The 18151-nt window shown below is 45.5% G+C and overlaps 1 protein-coding gene across 1 annotated transcript in view; it reads right to left on the reverse strand.

Annotated features, from left to right (window-relative positions):
* The window catches only part of Ralgapa2 (Ral GTPase activating protein catalytic subunit alpha 2), a 290311-nt gene that overhangs the window by 11000 nt on the left and 261160 nt on the right, over window positions 1-18151 (reverse strand). The window contains 2 exon segments of the mRNA XM_052725986.1: window positions 431-470; window positions 13774-13895. Of these exon segments, the coding sequence (XP_052581946.1) occupies window positions 466-470; window positions 13774-13895 (127 nt within the window). The 3' untranslated portion in view covers window positions 431-465.

Here is an 18151-nt window from a genome sequence, read left to right on the forward strand (position 1 = left end):
GGCAAGCAGTCAAAGGCCAGCCCAGCACGGGCTTCATCTTATCGGCTCATCTCAACATCCTGCTTCTCCAGGCTTGCCCGACAAAAAGGGGGGGGGGGACGGCCCTGTGCCCATGGCTCCCTGCAGCCCCCCACACAAAGGGGAGGCGACAAAGGCATTTTCCACCATGGCAGGTGTACTGGCAGAAGAAAGGCAGGCAAAGCTGGGCTCCACAGGCAGCACAGACATGTAGGGACAGGAGAGTGGGCAGGGCCCCTTGGGAGAAGACAGGAGGCAGGCAAGGCTGAGGCCTAACAAGGTGAGTGGGCATTAAAGTGTTAGTCAACAATACCCCTCCCCCAAAGCAGAGTTTGGCTTGCTCATGGGCCAGGGAGGGGTGGAGTCGGGGGGGGGGGGCAGGGCGAGGGGAGAGGACACCAAAGTGTCTTACCTTGCTCAAGTGTCATAATGAGACCGTTATGTACTTTAATCTGAAGAGAGAGAAGATAAAAATCCAGTGAATGGAAGGATAGCACCTCCACAGCTACAGCTTGATAACGAACACACTGCTGATAACACATGTATCCCCCAGCTACCCCTATTCCTAAGGCCTTGTGTATCATTCCTCAAAGTTCACTGGAATACCCACTTGAGGGGACCAAATACCAGGTGGCGCCGTATTTACAGATGAGTCTCAGAAGCATACAGACCTGAGGGAAGATCTCAGCTTCCTATTCCTTAGGACAGGTCCCCATCACTCCTTCCACACCATCTTACTCCCTATGTTTTACACAGCACATGCCCCCTGTTTTTGCTTCTACCCCAACCTTGCGCTCCCTACAACTCTCCTGAATTCCATATAGCTAGATGCCTATTGAAGCTGGACATTTAGTAGTGACTCCAACCGCTGTGCACACCGCCACAATTACAAGCTCAGACTTTCTGTTGACCGCATCTGCCAGAGCCTTTCTAACACAATTTTGACAGTCTCTCTGGTGTGTTTCTCTGAAGGAAGTGTGTGTACTTCTATGAAGCTACATTCTCCTATTGATGAAAACTCAGGCCCCGACAGAGTATCTGGGGTGGAAGCCAGGATCCATGACAAGCCCTGGATGACCAAGTGGCACTTCCTTGTCCTACTATGAACTTGGGTACCTCTCCATGTGAGGGCATGAAAGGCTCTGTCCAGGCTGACTGTGGATAACAGATGATAATGTAATTATCCTTAGATGATAATGTAATTATCTAGATTTTGTATTTCTCCCAATGTACCATATTGCAGGGCTCCATTTCATCCAATGGAGGAGCCACACACCTCTGTGTGCTTGGGTCTACCTTGAGTTTAGAAGAACCTCAGGCTTTCAGAGTGCCATGCTCCTGATGCACTCCTATGTGTGAAAAGGCTCTTTAGGAAGGGGCTCCTTGGCCTCACTCTCCTGCAGCCCCCTTGGCCCTTGTTACGCTATGCATACAGGCCCTTGATTGGGAGAAACCCAGAAAGCAGATGGCGTACTAACAATGGAGGACTTGTTTGTAATTGCTGATGAGGACTGGTTTGCTCCTCTCCTGAGGGTCCCCAGACACAGCCTGGTGTGGTGTGCCGGCCCACAAAGAGCATCTCAGTAACTGCCAATCCATGGTTGAGTTAAGGAGATGCATAGGCAGAGGCAGTTGGAGGCTGCCTTGATTATTCCATAGGGCTCAGATGTCACCTGCTCTTGACATCCAGGCAGTACTCTTGAAGGGTGAGGTCCCAGTTGCTGGGGCCAGGGAGCAGGGGGCCTCTTAGTATAACCCGAGGGGTCAGCATAGAGCATCAGCTACCTGCACACTATTCGAAGAGTCTATAAGAGAGGACACTGAGCTTGGAGATAAGGGATGAGAAGAGACTGGGAGGCACATGATGCCTGGGAGGAAAAGAGGCACAAAGTGTAATTCCCCCTCCCATCTTTCTTTCATCCACTGGACACTAAATGTGTTTTAAGTACCATTACAGGCTGTAGCAATGGATACAGCGGACAAAACTCACCCTTGCTTTTGGGGCCTTAGTGGACGGTGGGGGAGGTAGAGCACACAAATACACAGACACACACATTTCTGTGGTATCCGAAGGGAGAGGCCAAGTTAGGAAAGAAGGGTCCTGAGAGGTTCCAAGGTGACTTAGGACATTGTACTGCAGTGTGTCTTGAATAAGAAGGCATGTTTGGACATTAGTGGTGTTGGAAAATCAGCAGTCACCTCCTTTTCTTGTAGGAGCAGCTGGAGAGACGCTTTCACAGTCTAACTCAGACACCGAATGGCATAGTTTTGGCCAACTGGCAGCTCATATACAAAAGTTTAAGCCTGCAAAATCCAGAGGCCATTTTTAGAGAAGTGTTTTACTTTTTGGTGTTGTATGACTTCTTTGATATTCTGGATATCAACAAGGACTTTCCTTTTTAACTCAGGAAATAACAAATAAGGCTGGAGATTTGCATTCTCTGCAGCTCTGCCTAGAGACGCTATTTGAGAGTCTGTGGGTCTTTTATGGGTATGTTTCCTCCAGCTGCAAAGGGGTGGAGTCTGAAGCAAAGCTTCTTATTTCGGAGGAAAGCTGGCTGTCCAGCACTGCCACCTGGGGTACATGTGGGCCGGGGAGACAGGAAACGTGGCTGCCTCTCCCCCACACCCTTGTTACTGAACAGTTAGTATGAAAATGATTAACTGGTTCAAGATAATTAGGAAAGAGAATGATTTTGAGAGTTGGCATGGGTGAGGGAGAAAGACTGGACTGGGGTTCCAGCTTTAGGCAAGTACTAACTATTCTCCCAGCAGGAAGGCAGGCTGAGGGGGATCAGAGAACTGACGGGGTGTGTGGGGGGGAGTATTCAGACCCCTTGGAATGGCTCTGAGGAGGGGAACAGGTGCAGGCAGTGGATGGGAAAGCCTGCACACGCAACTCAACACTGGCAACCCAAGACCAGTGGGGATTTGCCAGCCTAATTAACATCTCCAAATGGCCAAGAGTGGCTTCCAGTATTTCCAGTCCAGCAGCAGTGGCTATGTTCTGGCTCCAGCCCTGGCACTGGGCTTGGCTTCCAGTGTTTGGTTGTTGGTCTTGCCCATCAACTTTGGTTCTGAAGCAGAAAGCCAGGACAGCTGGACCAACAAGCATAGAGGAAAGAAGAAAGCACCCGCATTGTGCAATGTGGGCAGGCACACTTGTGTAGGGCCTTAGCGAGCAGTGGGGACATTAAGAAAAACCTTTGCTGACGTTTTTCCTTTTGCCCAACTATTATGTGAACTTAGGAGCTATGACTAAGTTACACATTTAAAATTAATAGTTCAGTGCCAAATGTAATTCTGACTGGTTAGCCACAGTTTAGAAAGGTGTCCAGGCCTCCTCAATATCTCAAAGCATGTGGATGGCAAGGTTTCGGCTGCACTGTAGCCATAAGGGAGGCTGACGGCCTTCTCAACCTGGCTCCACAGTGCATGGCTAATAGAGTACTGCTGTTCTCGATAGCCCAAATGTCCATCAACTGATGAATGAACTGTTTGGCAATTTTAAAAGCCTCCAATAAGGAGGAAGGATCATTCTTCTTTTAGAGCATAGACAATGGTAGATTTCCCATGCTTTAGTGAATGGTCCTATACCCACGTACACATGGGCACCACTAATTGAGCTTAGTGGGATATAAAAAGAAGACATGAAGTTGGAAAGGGGGAGTCAGGGTGGATATGATATTTCAATGTACACAAGAATGAAATTATCAAAGTATAAACATGCTAACCAGGTAATTTTTAAAAACACAATGAATGCTGTAGCATGAATGAACTTTGGAAACATGCTAGGTGAGGGAAGCCAAGTCACCCTATTGTCTGGTTCTATTCATATGAAATGTCCAGGATAGGAAGATGCAGAGAAATGGAAGTGAATCAGTGGTTTCACAGGACTGGGGGCAGACTTTGTGGAATGAATGAAGATTGACCATGAGGAGATTTGATTTTATTTCTAGGGGAAATGAAACATTCTAGAATTAGACCATGGAGATAGCTGTGAAAATGCTGAAAGTATTAAATATATACTTTTTTGGATGATTGGCATGATATGTGAATTATAGATCAATACAACCTGTTGTTGTTGTTGTTGTTAAGTTTTTTCTTTTTCCTTTGTAGTACTGGAGACTAAAGCCAGGGTCTTGTGCATGGTGGTCAAGTGTCTACCATTGAGTTATAGTTCCTCCCAAGGCAAAACAGGAGAGAAAGTGGTTTGGAAAGCACTCTATACTCCCCATTCCAAAAGCAACACAAGAATGACTTCACGATTTAGGGAGAAAAATCTCCTGTGGGCCCAGGAAGGAGGGGACAGGGCAGTGATGAGGCCATGTGGATGTTACCAACACCTATTTAGCTGAGCCCTCTGTCTTCACCACCCTCAAAGCAAGCACACTTCCTACAGGTGCAGTGCTGCTAGTGACCAAGGCTGACTCCAAGATGTCCTAGAACTTGAGTTCAGCTCTCTTAGGACAACTCAAGAGAGGACGGTCTAGGGAGGGGCTAGCAGTGTCCCCTCTGCACTTCCTGCTGTGCTGTGCCTGTCACCCACGACTATATTTTTGAATCTCCTGGTGAGCAGCAGCTTTAAACCAAAGTAGCAGTTAGGTCTGAAGACTCTTCCGAGGAGACTGTGAGTTCTAGTGTGTTCTCAGTGTCCAGGGAAACATCGGGGAAGCGACTGGGACTCCTGGGTAGTTTTAATGATAGAAAGTCTCCCTGGGGCTGGGCAAGAGACTGAGACTACTATGGCCCTATGATGGATCATTTATTCAAAGTATATGCGTCCTTGGACTCAACTCTGATCACCCAAACAACTCTCCTGTTGTCTTTAGACAATCAGGAGGCAGTGTGGGCCCGAGATCAAGGCTTTCCCCACCAGAGTTCTTGCCATGTACTTCACTAAAGTTCGGAGCAAACAATAACACAGTTCACACTGCTTACATTCCTCAGTTGTCTGGGCCAAAATAGGAGAGCACTTGCTACTCACACCACAACTTGCCCAGGCCATAAATCCAACAAATTAGTCCTTTCTGCCTTTGAGGAGAATGTTTTGCTCTTGGGACAATTAAAGGATTCGTCTTGGTCACCTGGCTGTCTACTCCCGTGGATTTGTTCTAACACAATGGGCGCCAAAAGTCAGGGACCCTGTCTAGGACAGAAAGACCTAAGTGCTAAGCCCAGATCTTGCCATGACCAGCCAGCCATCTGACAGGAAAACATCACCCTCCTCAGTCCTTCACCTGCCAAGGAGACAAGCCTTCCTCACAGGGTAGATGTGGGGAAAGTGCACAGAAACGGCCTGTTGTAAACAGCAAGTCTGTGGAGTGTCCTAGAGACCTTTACCTATTGTTTTGGGAAGGGATCTTGGGGCATTCCCCAGGCTGGCCTTGACTGCCTGGGCTCAAGGGATCCTCTTGTTCCGGCCTCTCAAGTAGCCTGCACCACCACACGGGGCTTCTTGAGGGAGCCAGGACTGCAGGAATTTTGGCCTTACATCCTTGTTCTTCTGGGTCACCCAGTCATTGATTTTCTGTGCGCTGGCCATAGCTATTTGAGATGAATGACTTCAGATCAGAGTCCTGCCTGCCTCATGCTCACCTTCCTCTACCTGCAACACCTTCCCTTACAAAGACGGGTGTCACCATATTCTTTGCACCTGGGTACCCAAGGTGCAGGATTCTATTCCATGGTACTGTGGTATGGGACACAATGCACCCATAGCAAATTTTCCGGAGGGATGTCTGCACTGCCACAGTATTTGATTGTTAATCACGGGATCACAGGCCTGCTGTGTACCAGGTGAAGATAGAATGAATGAGGTCTTATCTAACTTATCCTTACTTCGAATGTACAGTCTCTCCACAGAAGCCAGACTGAGCCCTTCAAATTATGATCATATCTTGTCACCCTGCTTCTCCATTAGCTGTCTGTCTCATTAGATTATGGGCCAAAGGCTTCCCCTGTATCTGCAGGGTGGCTCTGACTTTTTGAATCTTCATTTACTCCTGCCTCTATTCTTCCCAGCCCCAGCCCCTCACTGCTTCTTGAAGTGTCAATAAAGCTCCCATCAGTGAGGGTTCCCCCCGACCCCAGCCCCGGCTACTCCCTGCCTGGCTTCCACATGGGGCCCATTGCCCTAGCTCCTTCCAGAGTTTTCGTCAGAGTCACATTCCCAGTGAGGCCTCTGCTGACCTGTTTTAATGTGCCCTTCCATACTGGGATAGTTTCTTCTCAGCACACGCTCCTGCCCCCCCACCCACCCACACACACACTGGCTTTTTTGCATAGCACCAAAGAGCTCCTGATGGCATTATTTCTCCTCTATCTGGGAGACAGCCTCGAGGACGGTAGGGCCTCTCTCTCCTAGTAAGGCCTTAGGACACTCATGGGTATGGAGTGACTGTCTGAAGACCCTATCCTGTGGGGTTTGTGAGATGCTCTGGGGAATGACACTGTTGTCCTACCGATTGGTTGAGCTGCAGGAGAGGTGTGGGTACCACCAGGATTCTAAGCTGGCCACAATTTCAGTACCTCATTGTGGCCTCCAGCTGGTGTCTAGGGGGTGGGGGCACAGGTAGGTGGAAGTCATCTGGGATTTCATCATTTTTATATTCTTCAAGTGGTGAGAAAATGGCTTTTGGTTATTCTTTCTCTACCATAATGCTGTGAACCTTCTTCTACACCAAGAATTCAATGTTGGCCATATTAATGCTGACGGTTCTTTTTCCTTCCCTCCCTTCCTCCTATCTATCCATCCTCTTGCAATATTAGACTGGCATGTTTCCCATTTTCAAAAGATTTTTTTTCCCATTCAGTCTTTTGTGAAGCCCCCCCCCCCCCCCCCCCCCGAGTGTTACCTGGAAAGGACAGCATAAAACATCCCTTCTATCTAACAGCAGACTACAATGCCAGTACAAGAGCTTCATTTGGCCTTGCTTGAGTTTGCTCTTTGCTAAGTGAAAATCCGAGCAAAACCACTGAGTCTTCCAGGAAGCCCCAGCTGCTAAGGCTGCACGTGGATCACCTGCGAGGCCAGACTGACACGGACGCCACAATTGCCATTCACAAAGAAGGGGAGCCTGGGTGTCCCAAACCCGGGGCTTGTCTCCCTCAAACGCTAAAGGTTATTTTAAATAAGCTTTAATTAAGACTCATTCCCCAAACTCTGCCTGAGAAAGATTCTTGGTACCTGCTGGCCATCCCTTGGTAACTGCTTCAGTGTCCCCGGAGTCATAATTAGCAGTTAGGCAGGAAAGAGATGCCACCTGCACATAAAACCTTGGAAGGCCAGGAAAGTGGGACTGACCGACTACAGGATCTTACAGGAAACAGACACTCCGAGGTGCTTCCACAGGCACATTCTAGACAAGTCCAATATATCAGCTCCCTTCCATTCTCTGAAGCCATGGACTCAAGTTTCAGCACTGGCCAGGGTCTGGAGGGACCAGGAGTGTCTGAGAGGCAGCATTCTCTCTGCTCCTCCTCAATCTACTCAGTCACACTGGTCTTGTGGAAGGGCTTTTAGTTCTCAGACATCCTAGGTCTTAACCAGTGTTGCAAAGGTAAACACTGGATGATTAGTGGATGGCGTAGGACACAGGAGGCAAGCCCCTGTTCACAAGCTCCAGGATCACAAGACAGATGGCACTCTATCTCAGGGGAGTCTCAGCTTAAGTGGCCCAAGTCACTGGCGAGCAGGGTCATTTTCACTTGTAGTCACATTTTGCTATAACTCATCTAGGATTCCCACCCTCCCCCACCTTTTGGACACAGATCCTTCCTTTATGCATATATCCTTTTCTCCCTTAAGACTTTGTTCTCCACAAAGGAAGAGATCCAGGCCTTCTAAAGGTTCCCAGAACCTTGTGTGTATCCTTAAGTACCCTTCACAGGTCTGCTCAGTGGAGCAGCCTATGGAAGGCAGAGCCATCTCAGAGATGCTGCATTTGACAGGCTGCAGCATCACTTTCTAGCTGACCAAATGGAAAAATATGTCTCACCTCTGCTTGTCTCCCAGAGCAACAGGAGGAGAGTAACAGAGTGTTAAAAGCATATAGGGATGAATAAGCACAAAGCAAAGTATGGTGCCAAGCAGGGCCATAGAGAGTTCTCTCTAAAACCCTCAGCACCACTTACAAAAGCACCCAGAATCGAGTTTCAGGTATTCAGAACGGCACTATCCAGCCTGGGGATTAACCTGGCTCCTGGCCTCCCTCTCTCCCAACACCAGGCTTTGACCATATTGCTCGTTACTGACCCACTTTTCCTAAGAGATTGAGAAGGGAGAAGGCAGATAAAATGTAATTATAGGTGTTTGTTCTGCATCTTGCATCAGACCCAACACATCTGTGGTCTAGAGACACACCTGTACCACTTAAAGCAACAGCCTGACTTCTTTCTGTCTGCTTACTATTTTATTCCTGTCGCATGTGTTATAAGACAGAGATGGCATGAATTATTCTTTAAAGAATTCATAGCCCACTTTGAACAAATGCTTGCATACAACATGCGCACACACACACTACAGAGTTATGCATGCTAAAAAAAAAATGGAGACAGAAATGCAGATGCTCCTGTACTTGTAAGAGTTACATAAATCCATCATAAGTTGACTGCATTGGAAATACACTGGTTTCTTCGAGGAGCCAAGCTGGGTCTGAGTGATGACATTAAGAGTGGTTAGGAATTTTCTATCAATATCTTCTTACTTTTTCAAGAATATATCTACAAATTACAGAACAAAAGCAAAAAGGTCAGCATTGAGCTGGCTGTGTGGAAGGGGTCTAGGCTGGTGCCAGATGGGATTGCTGGGGTGAGGGTAGTTATCTATCTGTAGGACACATGGCAACATTTTGGCCAGGGGCAGTCAAGTGTGCTGAGGGTGTAAGTTGGGCTGGTTGTCAGCTCTTGAGTTGGCAATGACATAAGAGAATTTATGTCTCAGGAAAACTTCTAGTTCTTTACATGTAATTCTCACATTTAATTCGGGGCTTTAATATCAACAACAAACCACCACTGCTTGACTTATGGGACCATCAGCACAGGGTAGGCACTTGGATGACATGTCCATGTGTGGAATGGGAGGTGAGGGCTCTGTTGTCCAACTGGTCTGCACTCTTTGGTTGTTCATTCATGATTTATGCTTCATTGTAGTCAAAGCTATTAAGGCGAGGCTAGACCTGATATTCCCTGAAGTCCCCTTTACCTCCACATTCTATGATGTTCTTTGCTGGTTTCCCTAAGCTATGATAAAGCTAAACACATAAGAAGCATAAGCTGTGCTATCAATCTAAGCCTTACTAAGACCATTTTAACAGGGATGGAGGAAGGGAGAAGAAGAAAAAGAATGGATACTGACTGAATGGAATATAAAGGAGGATTACCCTTTCGATCAATCCGAAAAGCTTGTTGGATCAGGGTTGGGGTTTACCTGTCTGTTTCTGGAGGCTAATTTGATTATTAACTGCCCAACAAAATATTCCTTCCAGGATCTGAATGCAGAATGATAGTGAGCACACACACATGGAAGCTGCTGGAGCTTTACCCCTTAGGGCATGGGCCAGGGACCTACAGAACTAGAGCAGCATCCACACGCCTGGTTCCCTTTGGGGCCGAGGTGTGACAGGATGTGCTGTCTGCAGTTCTGTGAATTCATTTCATTGGCTGCCATTAAGTGGAACTGATAGCACCAGGTCAGAGTCTTCCAGTGCAATGTCTAAAGTTGTACTGAATAGCAGGAAAGGATGACAAAAGTCTATTATATGAGACAGATGAACACAGTATTCCTTTCCAAGAGGCCATCCAGATACATATGAGAAAGAAGAAAGTTTGCAGCTTTGGATGGTGGCAGCATCTTAAGACTGACCCAGACTAATCTGGTTTAAGCCCCAAATATGACCTACATTCAAGCAGCAGATAGTGGATCAAAATCGGGGTGACACATTTTCTCCCACTTGCTTTATATCCTGGAGCCTTTATAAACCCACCTGTCATCAAGGAGAAAGTACTGCTGACCCTGTCTTGGAGAAAAGAAGGGCTGTTTTTGAGGCTAACAAATAAACAAAGACTGTGCTCCCTCTGCTGGCCCTCCATAGCAATATTGAAGTAGGCAGGAGCCATAAACAGTGTTGGCATCTCAAGCAAACACCAGCCAATCCAGAGATACTGAGAACAAATCTTGAACTTGGTTTAGGCATTCCTCAGAATAAAAACATACTCTCACCAACTTCTGACCAAGGTACCAATTCCAAAAGTTAGATATTACAGGAGACATACCTACTGTATGTCAATTGACAAACTGCTAGCTGTGACCACAATAGTTATTTTGGGATTCATTTATCAACAGACGCAGATTTTAAGGTCCAGACATAATCTTTAGAGCAACTCCAGGAAAAACAAAACAAAACAAGCAAAGACCGAAACAACAACAACAAAAACCCCAAACAACAACCAAAATACAAACAAACAATGAGAAAACAGTAACAAGGAAACTCCCATGCAATTCCAAACAAGTTTCTTTCCCCCTTTTTGTTCAGTAAGAGCAGCTCCCAAAGGTAAAGATTTACACTATATCCCTTTGGATAATGTCAAACATCAGACTGGATTCTCCAAGTCATTAGCATGCAGAAGAATGACCTCATGGTGAACAGATGCACTTGGCTGTGAGCTGCAGTGATTACATCAGTCCCTCCCCAGCACTCGAGGGTGCCCATTCTAGTTAACCCTTTACAGGCCTCTCTGCTGGCCCCCTTCCTTGATAACATGAAAACATAAACTTAGTCCTCTCTCTGTTCCCATAGCTGTGTGGGTTAAGTGAATACAAATATGCATACATAAAACATATAGATGTTAATATCAGCTATCTTTTAGATTATTTATTACTTGTCAATAAGGGAAGGGATCACAAGGCAAACCACAGGCAGGGCTAGGTGAAAAAGCCATCCAAATACCTTTCATACAGAGTACTATTAATTCAAGCAATAGATGCAACAGATACAAGGGGCGGGCTGCTTTAAAATAGCATTTCTGATTGGGAGATGAACCCTCTTTTAAAGGCCCTTGACAGAAGTTGAACTCATATATTAGCTCATGGTGCATCATGGACAGAAGTGCACGTATTTGGGTGCTCTGGCCCCCAGGGCTCCGTGGTTAGGGAGTGTGAGAGACACAGACATTTCCCATTAGTAGTGTCTCTGGCCAGGCTCACCTGGCACATTTCCTTCTCTCTAGAGGGGGCTGTGCTATATTATACAGTTCAGGTGTCCTCCTGAAAGAAAAAGCCCCTTGTTGGGGGGATACAAACAAAGCCTAGGAAAATCTGTGCATATGTATATAAGGAGCCCAAGGCTCTGCTTTGATGACATTGATGGCCACAGAGAGTCTGACTAGGGCCTGTGTGCACTGTGGGAGCTTAAGCAGTTCAGGGTCAATTTTTCCAGTTGGTTTGTTGCTTGGAAGAGCAGGCTTCACCTCCGTCTCTGAGTGTAAGTTGGCTGGGCTGGGCTCATCTGGGTTTGACTGTGCTTGTCCCAAGAAAATAAAAAGCACTGTGAATAAGTGAAAATTGTTCTCCTCTGTGAAAGCAGAAGCAGGAGGAGGGATTCTGTAGAAGTAAAGTCTGGGCATAAGCCAGGAAGAATACAGCTCTGAGAAGGTGCCTGTGTATCGGATGATGAACCCCATCCCCACTGTACGGCCCCCACATTGTAGTTCAAACAGACTTTATTTTTAGTTCTTTCCTAATCACTGGGAAGGGCAGAGAGAAGCTGTAAACTCCATGAACTGGGAGGCTGATGTCGATCTGAAAGAAGGACGAACCACATTTGTTTTGGAGTCTATATTAGGTTTCTTGCTCCATAAAAGTTCTAACACCTGTCCTGACAAGCTGTCAGAAATTTTATTAAGTATTTTTTTTAAGACATTCTCCAAAAACCCTATTAACCACCCTCCCCCAAGTGGTCACACAAACCCAAATGCTCCTACAGTCTCACTTAAGCTGTTACCTAGGAACTGAATCTGAACTGGTTTGAATAACTGTGAACTTTACTAATACAGAGGGTAAAATATACATAGAAAATAACACCTATCATTGTTTCAGTAACCTCAATAATCACCAGCCTTAAAAATAAAAGTTAAGAAATTTAAATATTTATTATTTCATATTTTTTTTTAAAGAAATGAAATGTTTTCTTAAAAACAAAAACAAAAGCCTGCACTGAAAAACCAAGTCCCAGTGCCTGCAAAGGATGAGAAGAGGCAGAATAAAGCTCTGAAGCACCAGCTCTCTGTGTTGCTGTGGAGTCCTCGTGTTTTTTCACTGAAAAATTAGACACAATTTTAAAGTGCTAGCCAGACTGGGTATGAAATCTTCATTTCCCTTAAAACAGATTTTTTTTTTTTTGTCTTAGATAGAACGCTGGCAGAGTGTATAAAAGAATTCAATTCACAGCTGTTCTACTTTTTTAATGTAAGAAACATTAATCAAAGCTTTAGGTTATAAGCTTTTCTCATGTTGCTCAGTATCCCAGTTCAACAAAGATCAATAGAGGCCATCCCTGTGTTTCTCTCGCCTCACCAGGAAGCAGAGTCGTGATTATGTAAATGGAGCTCCGCACCTCGGCCAGCTTGCTTATCTCCCAAGCCTTCTGCCTGCTGCTCCTGGCTCCCCATGCAAGTGCCTGCCTCTCTCTCTTATCTCCCAACAAAGCTCCAAGAGGCACGGACTGAAGCCAGCGATGTTAAACAATGCCGCATGGCTGATTTTATTTGTAAGTGATTTATTTCACTGAATTTGATTTTTTTTCACTTTGTGTGTAAGATATTTGTTAACAAGTCAGCACAGGAGAAGCAAAGCTGTGTTCAGAAGCAATTAGCACGAGCTAGAAATCTATTAAGCATACTTATAGCTATGCTGAATCAGGAAAGGTGAAGGAAGCCCCTCATTGAGAATTTCAACATGCGGAGACTAAATATCCCACTTACTCTCTGACAGGCAATTAATCTGTAACAACATGCAGAAATTTACAAGTAATAATTTTATTCTTTGACAAAAAAGCCATAATAATCATATCAACAATTTAAGTGGCAGCACATATTTTTTCAAATTGATAATATTATATAAAATAGTAAAAAAAAAAAAAAAAAGGAAAATTCTGCACTTCCACTGGCTTACAAAATGAAAGCCATTATAAGCTACTTTCTAAAGGCTCCACACCAGGTGCTGCTCTGGTCGGTGGCTTGTCCGCATGACACCAACCACTCCAGAGAGCAGCGTGCACGCGGCACTCTGTAATGATGGGCCTGGGGACACTGTCCTTCCATGTCTCCGGCATTAATCCCTGACCCTCGTATCTCAGCGGCATAATCCCCATTTAGCATTAGTAGCAACGGCTTCAACTGTGAGAACTCTTTTTTTGATAAGTACGCAGTGATTTGGGCATCGCTTTTAAACAACATATTCCCAGCTCAGCAAGAAACCCACACTCCTGAATGAACCGGAGCACATTATTGAGAAAAAGTTCATTAACCTTGCTAGATTCGAGGGTTAACAGGATAGCTGAAGAAAGAAACACAGCGAACAGCTCGGATACAAAACAAATGAAAATGAATGTCATCATTCCTTTTGAAATTCATTAGTTGATTCAGAGGGTGAATGTTCTTCTTAAATTTGCAAGCATTTATCTGTGAAAAACAGGTGTACATCTGCTACTCAAACGCATCATAAGCAGGAGGGAGGAGAATAATGTAGACACTCACCCGTTCCACTGAGAGAGTAGCTGGGAGAGGGAGAAAAGACTTGAGCTGCGAAATCCTCAAATGTCATGACTTCCCGGTGGTTCTGAATTATTGCTTCCAGATACAGAGCTCGCTCTTCGTAGCTGCAGTAATTGGTTAAGGAGACAAACGCACGTGCAATTGGCACGTGGAGCGACTAGCAATTCCTTCTAAATGCAGTTAGTTACTAGGCTTTCCTCGTCCTGTGTGAAAACGCATCTTGGAAACTCTTTAGCTTTTTGCCAGAAAGTTAGATATTTGTCACACATAATAGTGAGACACTAGTTTTAAGGCCTAGATTTCTTTTGGGCTTCAATTATATCCAACAGTAATATCATTAAGAAATACGTGCACCAAAAGTTACAGGATTCTATCAAAGCACTATATTACATCTAAGGCTGACTTAAACAAGAACAAGAGAGGTGGGTGATTGTGACACCATAGCAATGGAATAATGTGACAGCCTTTATCTTCACTCCCGATCTGGGTCAATGAGAACTCTTAGTCTAACAACACAGGGAACTGATACTTCAAGTAAGAGCTGGTTCTATGGTGGTGAACCCTTTAACAAAAGTAAGAAAAGGCAAGTTATTGGAAAGAGAAGGCCAGGAGTTATATTCTGCAAGAGCATCAGAGCCTCGGACCAGGGTAAGTGATGAGCATTAGAAAATAAGAATGGATATGGAGGATGTAGCAAATGGTGTACAGTGCAATAGCAAAAAAAGAAAGAGAGAAACCATCGCCTTCTAATTAAAGCCGCAGCCTGGAACACACAACATTCAAATGTGTAATCAAAAACCAGTCACCAATAAAACTTACAAGCGGAACAGGCCGAAGCAACTTTCCAGCTGCCTTAATAGGACCCCCGCCTGTGGCAGCCTTTCACGGGGCAGAAAGCAAATCTTCCCTTTTGTGTGAGCTTCTGTTTCCTCTGAAGGTGAAGAATCATGCACTCCCAATAACAGGAAACGTCAGAGTGATCTGACAATGAATGGAGGCGCTATACATAGAACTTTAGGAATTAACACTCGGGGAGCTGGCATGATGTCTCATTTTGCCCTTTCTCATTATCGATGCAAAAGTTAAAGGATGTGTTTTGATTATTTTGAAAATTGTGCTATTTCTTCATGAACACAAAACCCAGGGAATGTAGATCCCCATTGGTTAGTTTCCTGGGGATGCAAAGAAGAAACATGATTCTGTATATCTTAAAACAATCCTTTCATGATGTCCACTTGGAAAATATAAGTTGAGAACAATTACACCCTTCCAAGTAGCTTCTCTACATCTTGTTTTAAAACTAGAGACACTCTTATTTTCTTTTGGCAAGGTCCTGACACTGGTTTCTGGATATAGGCTCTCTCCTCTGGTATCTTCAGGGAATGGTGTCATACTGTGAGGGGACCAGAGTCATTCTGGAGCAGTGCTGAGTCACCTGGTAGCCACATGTGACTATCAAAATTGAAATGTTCATGAACTGAAATGCAAAAGGAACAACTACACTTCTCTGCTCCACTCCATATATAGTTCAAGCATTCAATAGTCACAAGAGCTGGGGGTTACTAAACCAAGCTGCAGATACATGACCTGTGCACACTGAAGACAGTAGTATCAGGATCTGCTTCGTGCTAGAATTTTCCTTTAAGTTTGCTCTACACAACTCTTTGTTGAAGAAAATGTATTGGAAGCTTTCAAAAGTGGCCCCTCTGAAGATTTATGATTTTTTCTATGGATGGTCACAACAGCCCCAGGCCTGGGCAGCATGCTCCAGAGCTGGCTCCTGGGCTGTGGGCTGAACTCCTGGTGACTTGCCTTAATGAACAGGCTGCCAAACTTCCTCAGCGAGAGGCGCCTGCTCAGGCCCAATTCTAGAGGGACCCACTAATGCCATTCACGTCTCATTATGAGCATGCCCATTCTGCACAGCACTTGGCTGTCACCACAGAGCTGCCCTCCGTGTATGGCCCCAGCGAGCCGCAGGTCCGGGGGAACAGCAGGACGTTAGGCCTGAGTGGCCGTCTGGCGAACAGGCCCTCTCACACTAAGCTGGCACGTGCTGGCCCAGCAGGGGCTGAGCCAGGCGTGACAAATTACTCAAAGAGCTGAGCTAAACTTATGGCTGACAACCACCTGAGCCTTCAGACTGCTGTGGCCCACTGTCAACGTTCAATTCATGCTCCCCCCTTTCAGTACAGTCTGCTTGTGGGCCTGGGTTAGAGCAGACACGTCCTTCTAAAGACCTGTCACACTCTGCCTAGTATCTTCCTGCTGTTTCCTGAAAGGCCCCACTGTGTCCAACACATCCCCATACAGAGCTGGGAACAACGGTGAACAACACAGAAATGTGTGTTCCCTTTGCTAGATTCTCCATAGAAGACTTATCTGGAAAGTAACCTTGTTAATCAAACTCACAATCAAACCTACAGAAGAACTGCTGCACACAGATCCCAGGTGGCCGTCCATCACCCACATCCTGAGTGACACCATCCAACTGTCAAGAGGCTGGTCCCTGTCATGACAGAGACCTGGGCTCTTAGGAGGAGGTCCAGGACTGCACTCACAGGGGGCAGTCATCAAGTTTGGGGATTCTCCCACTCTGTGAGTATTTATGGTCTGCTCTTGTATCACAGAGCTACAGACAACAGAGAGAACCAAAGTACTTCCAGAATTGGATACTGAAGGAGGAAATGACCCTTCACAAAAGGTTCTCAGTCTTGCCATTCAGGCCCTAGACTGTCACAAGTCACACTCACTCTCTACGCCCCTCTCAGCGGTGTTAACTGGCATTAAACTGGGTGTTGTCATTTAGACAAACATCTATCAGGGTTTTGATAACACTAAGAGACATCAAATACAGCTAACTTGGGTCCAAGCCAGAGCATGTTAAACACCATAACAAAAAGAAAGCAAATATGACCCCAGCTCAGACAGTGCTTTGAACAGCCAAGAACACATGAATGCCCCAAATCACTTGTTTGGTAGTCTTAGCAAAAATACAGCCCTGGTTTGTTTATTTGTGTGTGGTGTATGTATGCATGTAGATGTGTACATGAGTGAGTGATGGTACATGCATGCATAAGAGTACACAAACCTATGTGCGGAGAGCAGAGATCTTTGTCGAACGTCTTGATTGCTCTTAATAATAATTTTTGAGACCTAAAACTTGCTACTTTGGCTGCACTGGTAGGCCAGTGAAATTTGTTTGTCTCTGTGTCCCCATCACACACTGGGATTACAGAACTATGCTGCTGTGTCCAGCTTTTAGGTGGGTACTGGGGATCTGAACTCACATCCTCATGTTTACACAATAAACACTTTACCCTGAGGATCAGACCCAATACTGAATGTATTAGAACTATGAGCAAGAGCGAACTGAAGCAATATTGTCTGACACTTATTATCCTCAGAGCCTCAGGGGGAAAAAACAGTAGACATCAAATTGACTGCAAGACCCTTCTCAGGCATATGCATGTGGCTGACGAGGCACTGAGCCATAAATTCGATACCCATTTTAATACTAGGCACTGCTCTTTGCTCTCCTAAAAGTACTTCAACAAACACAAAAATTTTAATTCTGCTCTAAATAACTACCTCACTAATATAATACAAATACTTCCAAAGGAGCAGTTTTCTCTTTGGTCACTTAACTCAGAGAACTTTCAAATTACTAAGCAGAAACCCATCTTGTATTTGTATACTGCCCCTCTGCCAGTGAGGTCTTACTATGTAGCCTAGCTTGGCCCGGAACTTGCCATCCTCCTGCCTCTACTTGCCAGCTGCTGGGACTACAGCTGCTATGCCTGGCTGTATTTGAGCATCCTTCACAAACTACTCCTACTATTTTACATACAAATTTCGTGAGTTATTAATACTCCACTGGGAGGTCTCCAGCACTTATAATCAATACACCTTGCAGACTCTGCTGGGAATCCAACCCATTGCTTCCAACTTTAGTCAGATTATTATTTGATATTTTAGAATAGCAGCAGTGTGAAGGAAGAAAGGTGTTTGCTTCTGGTGAGAGGCCTCGGTTTTGGTTCTGGCCCTTTTCCTCCACAGATGAGTGACACAGATGAGGGGCTCCAACTTGCAGCTTCAGTTGTCTTAGAGGTAAGATAAGGATGTGAGTGGATTCATGGACGCCTACCTAGGAACCCTCTGCCCAGGATTCCCACAGAAAAGAGGCATGGGTAATATGCAGGGCCTGTTCTTGCTCCCTCAGTGTGGGCTTATAGGTTCTGTTCAAGGAACATTGCTGTGGATGAGCTAGGAGAAGCCCTGGTTAGGCTTTGCAGCAACCAAACTACATCACTGACAGGAAAATGTCAAGTGCTTTCTTACCCCCTACGCTAGAACTGGG

This window comes from Peromyscus californicus, unplaced genomic scaffold (assembly GCF_007827085.1).
Source record: "Peromyscus californicus insignis strain IS unplaced genomic scaffold, ASM782708v3 Scaffold_7__1_contigs__length_154581171, whole genome shotgun sequence".
Taxonomy (NCBI): Eukaryota; Metazoa; Chordata; class Mammalia; order Rodentia; family Cricetidae; genus Peromyscus; species Peromyscus californicus.